Source organism: Aplysia californica, unplaced genomic scaffold (genome assembly GCF_000002075.1).
Source record: "Aplysia californica isolate F4 #8 unplaced genomic scaffold, AplCal3.0 scaffold00057, whole genome shotgun sequence".
NCBI classification, from domain to species: domain Eukaryota; kingdom Metazoa; phylum Mollusca; class Gastropoda; order Aplysiida; family Aplysiidae; genus Aplysia; species Aplysia californica.
Genome location: NW_004797327.1, coordinates 206,704 through 211,334, shown reverse-complemented (window position 1 = coordinate 211,334; position 4,631 = coordinate 206,704). Strand labels below are relative to the sequence as shown.

At 43.7% G+C, this 4,631-nt stretch overlaps 1 protein-coding gene across 1 annotated transcript in view; it reads left to right on the top strand.

Moving 5' to 3' along the window:
* LOC101847940 (eukaryotic translation initiation factor 1) overlaps nt 1–4,631 on the top strand; it is a 10,082-nt gene that overhangs the window by 2,818 nt on the left and 2,633 nt on the right. Inside the window, exons 2-3 of the mRNA XM_005093039.3 lie at nt 942–1,102; nt 2,215–2,346. Coding sequence (XP_005093096.1) covers nt 942–1,102; nt 2,215–2,346 — 293 coding nt within the window. The remainder of the gene's footprint in view (nt 1–941; nt 1,103–2,214; nt 2,347–4,631) is intronic.

Genomic DNA, 4,631 nt, shown 5'->3' with positions numbered 1-4,631 from the left:
GTGATCCAGCTACAGGGCGACCAGATCAAACGAAATAAACAAAGTTTACAAAGTCAACATTTGTTTGTTTATTCACGTGTTTATTAGACCCAGAAACAATCAAAACAAACACAAATTGAACACAAAACAGTACAACAGGAGAATTAAAAAAAACAAAAAAAAACCCTGCGTTGTCTCTCACACCATTACCATGAAATCCGCCGTATTAGCTTAGAGGCCCAATACTTTTTTGGAAATTTTAAATATTTCATAGTTTTAATTTGAACTATATTATTACACCATGAGAAAACTAATTGCACACCAATTGAAAAAATAGTATTTCATTATTTTTGAATGGTGAAATGCTGATCATAGGCCCTTTGAAATGTCAGTTCAGTGGCTGTCCACAAGTGTTCTACTCTATGTCCTGTCTGATTGACCAGGGTCTCTCTGTGCTGTGTCCAGTGGTTAGGGTTGAGGATTGTGGAAGACTGCTAGATCATTTAGTGGAACAGTTGTCAAAGAAACATGGTGGTAGTCCTGGTGGGCTGTCAAGTAGAGTGGTAGACCGTCAAGTAGAGTGGTAGACCGTCAAGTAGAGTGGTAGACCGTCAAGTAGAGTGGTAGACTGTCAAGTAGAGTGGTAGACCGTCAAGTGGAACAGAAACATAGTGGTAGACTAGACTGTCAAGTAGTAACAGAAACATGGTAGACCGTCAAGTGGAACAGAAACATAGTGGTAGACTGTCAAGGGGAACAGAAACATGGTGGTAGACCATTCAGTGGACAGGCCCCATCATTTCTGTCAAACGCCCTGTAAAGTTGTCGTTCTAAGAGGCTGGCTGTTTCTGTTGACTGTCAGTTACCATGAGCTGGAAAACCCTTAGCTTTCACGAGTAACGCACAATTTTTGTGAAAACTGCATGTTGTAAATGCTTATTTTGTCTGTTTTCTGTTGACAGATCCTTTCGCTGATACCAGTGATGGTATTGGGGGGTCCGGCATCCAGACTGCCTTGATTCACATCCGTATCCAGCAGAGAAATGGTCGGAAAACACTGACCACCGTCCAAGGTGTCGACCCCAAGTACGACTTCAAAAAAATTGTCAAAGCAGCTAAGAAGGTACGTTGTAATGGTGGGTGGTATTTACAGTTTGGATTTGTTTACCTCATGTAGCTGTCAAAGTGGTAGTGTTTAAAGTTATGGACAGAGGTTTTGTCAGAGGAGAGGATGTTCCCCTTGGGGCCGGGTGATACAAGGTTTTGTCAGAGGAGAGGATGTTCCCCTTGGGGCCGGGTGATACAAGGTTTTGTCAGAGGAGAGGATGTTCCCCTTGGGGCCGGGTGATACAAGGTTTTGTCAGAGGAGAGGATGTTCCCCTTGGGGCCGGGTGATACAAGGTTTTGTCAGAGGAGAGGATGTTCCCCTTGGGGCCGGGTGATACAAGGTTTTGTCAGAGGAGAGGATGTTCCCCTTGGGGCCGGGTGATACAAGGTTTTGTCAGAGGAGAGGATGTTCCCCTTGGGGCCGGGTGATACAAGGTTTTGTCAGAGGAGAGGATGTTCTCCAAGAGGCCCGAACTATGAGCCACCATGACAAGTGGTTGGTTTGTCCCCACCCAGAACACAAAAGTACAGCTGTCCTCACGCTGATCAGTGGACTCCTCGGCACAGCACTGTGGCCTGAACAGTTGGGACTATGTCCTAGTTTCTGCTACTTGCTGTTTGATCTTGGGTTTTCAGAGTAAAATCATGAATTAATGATCGAATGATATCTGTTTTGACCTAAAGATGCACTGACTTTTCTGTGGCTGGTTGGGAAGATGTTGTTATTGTTGTTGTGGAACCAGCAACAGCTGGGAGGTTGGGAAGATAAAAGGGGAAAAGTTGAGTAGATGTGATCTCCCGTCACCGGTGTTGCTTCGTAGATTCTGTCTATGGCGGGGGGGATTTGGGCTTCGAAATGATGCGAAGTTTGGCTATCTGAACAGTATGTGCACTACAAATGATGTACGGCTTCTGTAAAGAGTCATTGAGTGGGAAATGTTGTCTGTAGAGTCATTGAGTGGGAAATGTTGAAGCTAGGGAGACTCATCAACTCTGTAGATTGTCATGGCATGAGAAGCCTTTTGTTGTTGTTGGGGGTTGTTTGTTTTGGGTTTTTTGTTGATTTTGTCATTGTGGTGACAGCTAATGCTGAGTGATGACGGAATGGTGTTGTGATTTGTTTTTCAGGAGTTCAACTGCAACGGTACGGTGGTGGAGCATCCCGAGTACGGAGAGGTGATCCAGCTACAGGGCGACCAGCGAGAACCAATCAGGATGTTGCTAATCAAAGTGGGCATTGCAGCGACGGAGCAGATCAAAGTGAGGAAGCTTGAGAACCTAGTTGTTGTAGTCAGTTTACTGAACATTTCACATTTCTCTGACATACTTGTTGTAGGCAGTTTACTGGACATTTCACATTTCTCTGATATACTTGTTGTAGGCAGTTTACTGAACATTTCACATTTCTCTGATATACTTGTTGTAGGCAGTTTACTGGACATTTCACATTTCTCTGATATACTTGTTGTAGGCAGTTTACTGGACATTTCACATTTCTCTGATATACTTGTTGTAGGCAGTTTACTGGACATTTCACATTTCTCTGATATAGTTGTTGTAGGCAGTTTACTGGACATTTCACATTTCTCTGATATAGTTGTTGTAGGCAGTTTAGTGGACATTTCACATTTCTCTGATATAGTTGTAGGCAGTTTACTGGACATTTCACATTTCTCTGATATGCTTGGAAATACTTTCATTTGAAGGCCCCTGCCTTCATGGTCATGACATCAATATCATGAGGCATTCAGTTGACATCAATATCATGAGGCATTCAGTTGACATCAATATCATGAGGCATTCAGTTGACATCAATATCATGAGGCATTCAGTTGACATCAATATATTCATGGAATTCAATGGTAAAACAGCAGGGAAGAGAAAATGTGCTTCACTTCAAGAATACATTTTTAAACTTTTCAAAAGCACCCCTTTTTTTCTCTCTATGTAAACTCAATGACCTATGTAAACTCAATGACCTTATGTACACTCAATGACCTATGTAAACTCAATGACCTGTGTACACTCAATGACCTTATGTAAACTCAATGACCTATGTAAACTCAATGACCGGGGCTCTCGTGGCCTAGAGGTTAAGGTGTTGGCCTCTCATTCAAAGGTCGCGGGTTCGAATCCGGGTAGCGACCAAATAATTTTCTTCTCTAAAATTGTCTCCTTTCACCTCCTTTCCTGCTCTCTAGCAATGTTCTGTTGTCTGCTTTCATTTCCACTTTTTGTCCCCACCCCCTCCTTTGCCCCCTCCTCTGGGCTCCTGACTCTTTCTGCAGCCTTTCTACTGCTACTCCTTGGCTCCTCCTTACTGCTGTCTTTCTGCCACACCCCTGATCTTCTGGTAGGAAAGATCTACACCTAGCCTTCTCGGACAAGGGCGAAAAATCTCGGAGGGTCCGTGTGCAAGTTGCGCACGTTAAAGATCCCTTGGTGGTCTAAAATCGATAAGAGTAGGCTTCGGCCGCCACCCGGGCAAAATTCAAAATTGTTCCTACCAACTGAAAATATTAGGTGTGTCCCGCGCGCTCATATGACCTATGCAGTTGCGAGCGCCGTAAAACACTTTACAAAATCCAAAAAAAACTCAATGACCTGTGTAAACTCAATGACCTGTGTAAACTCAATGACCTGTGTAAACTCAATGACCTGCACTCAGGTTTAATGGGGCTAGAAAAGGCCTGAACTCGGATACAGTGGGAGAGACGGAGCGAGCTCTAGCTAGAGGGTAGGGGGTTTGGGAGGCAGTAGGCGGTCTTCAAACTGGCAGTCGGCGGTGCGGCGTTGTGGTTGGCCTGTCCAGTGATGAGTGGGGTGGGGCAGGCGGCAGAGAGAGGTGGTGTGGACAGACGCGTTATGTGAGCCACTCCAAAAGTGATGTGCCGTAGCTTTGAGGCTCAGTATGAGAGCGTTTAGGCCTTAGCCCTAGGCCAAAAAGTAAAAGAAGAGGAGAACGTGTAGTGTGTGATTCCTGATTCATTGAATTGCTATCGTTGATGCTCATAGGCCTACACACACATCCACCTCACCAGTTCTACAGTTGCTCTTTCGGTGCGATAGACAGCATAAGCAACGAAACCAAGGAAAAGATGGCTTCCAACAATGACAAAAGGAAATGATTCTCACTCAAATTAAAAGCTGAGATAATCAACGAAGTTGAAAAGAAAAGGAAGACTAATCAAAAGTGCAAATTTTATTGATATATGGAAGGGATGTATACATGTGGATTTTTAGAAGTTTTTCGGTAATTTCCCCTCTTTGCATTCCTATAGCGGGAACTCTCTTCTTACAGCACGACTCTTCTTCTGGAACAAAATGTTCTGCTCTAGCCGTGTTCCTCTGTATATGTTTGCCTGATCTAACAATATGTTTGTGTGTTCTCTGATCTAACAATATGTTTGTGTGTTGTCTGATCTAACAATATGTTTGTGTGATCTCTGATCTAACAATATGTTTGTGTGTTCTCTGATCTAACAATATGTTTGTGTGTTCTCTGATCTAACAATATATCTCTTTCCCTGTTCCCCCCAGGTGCA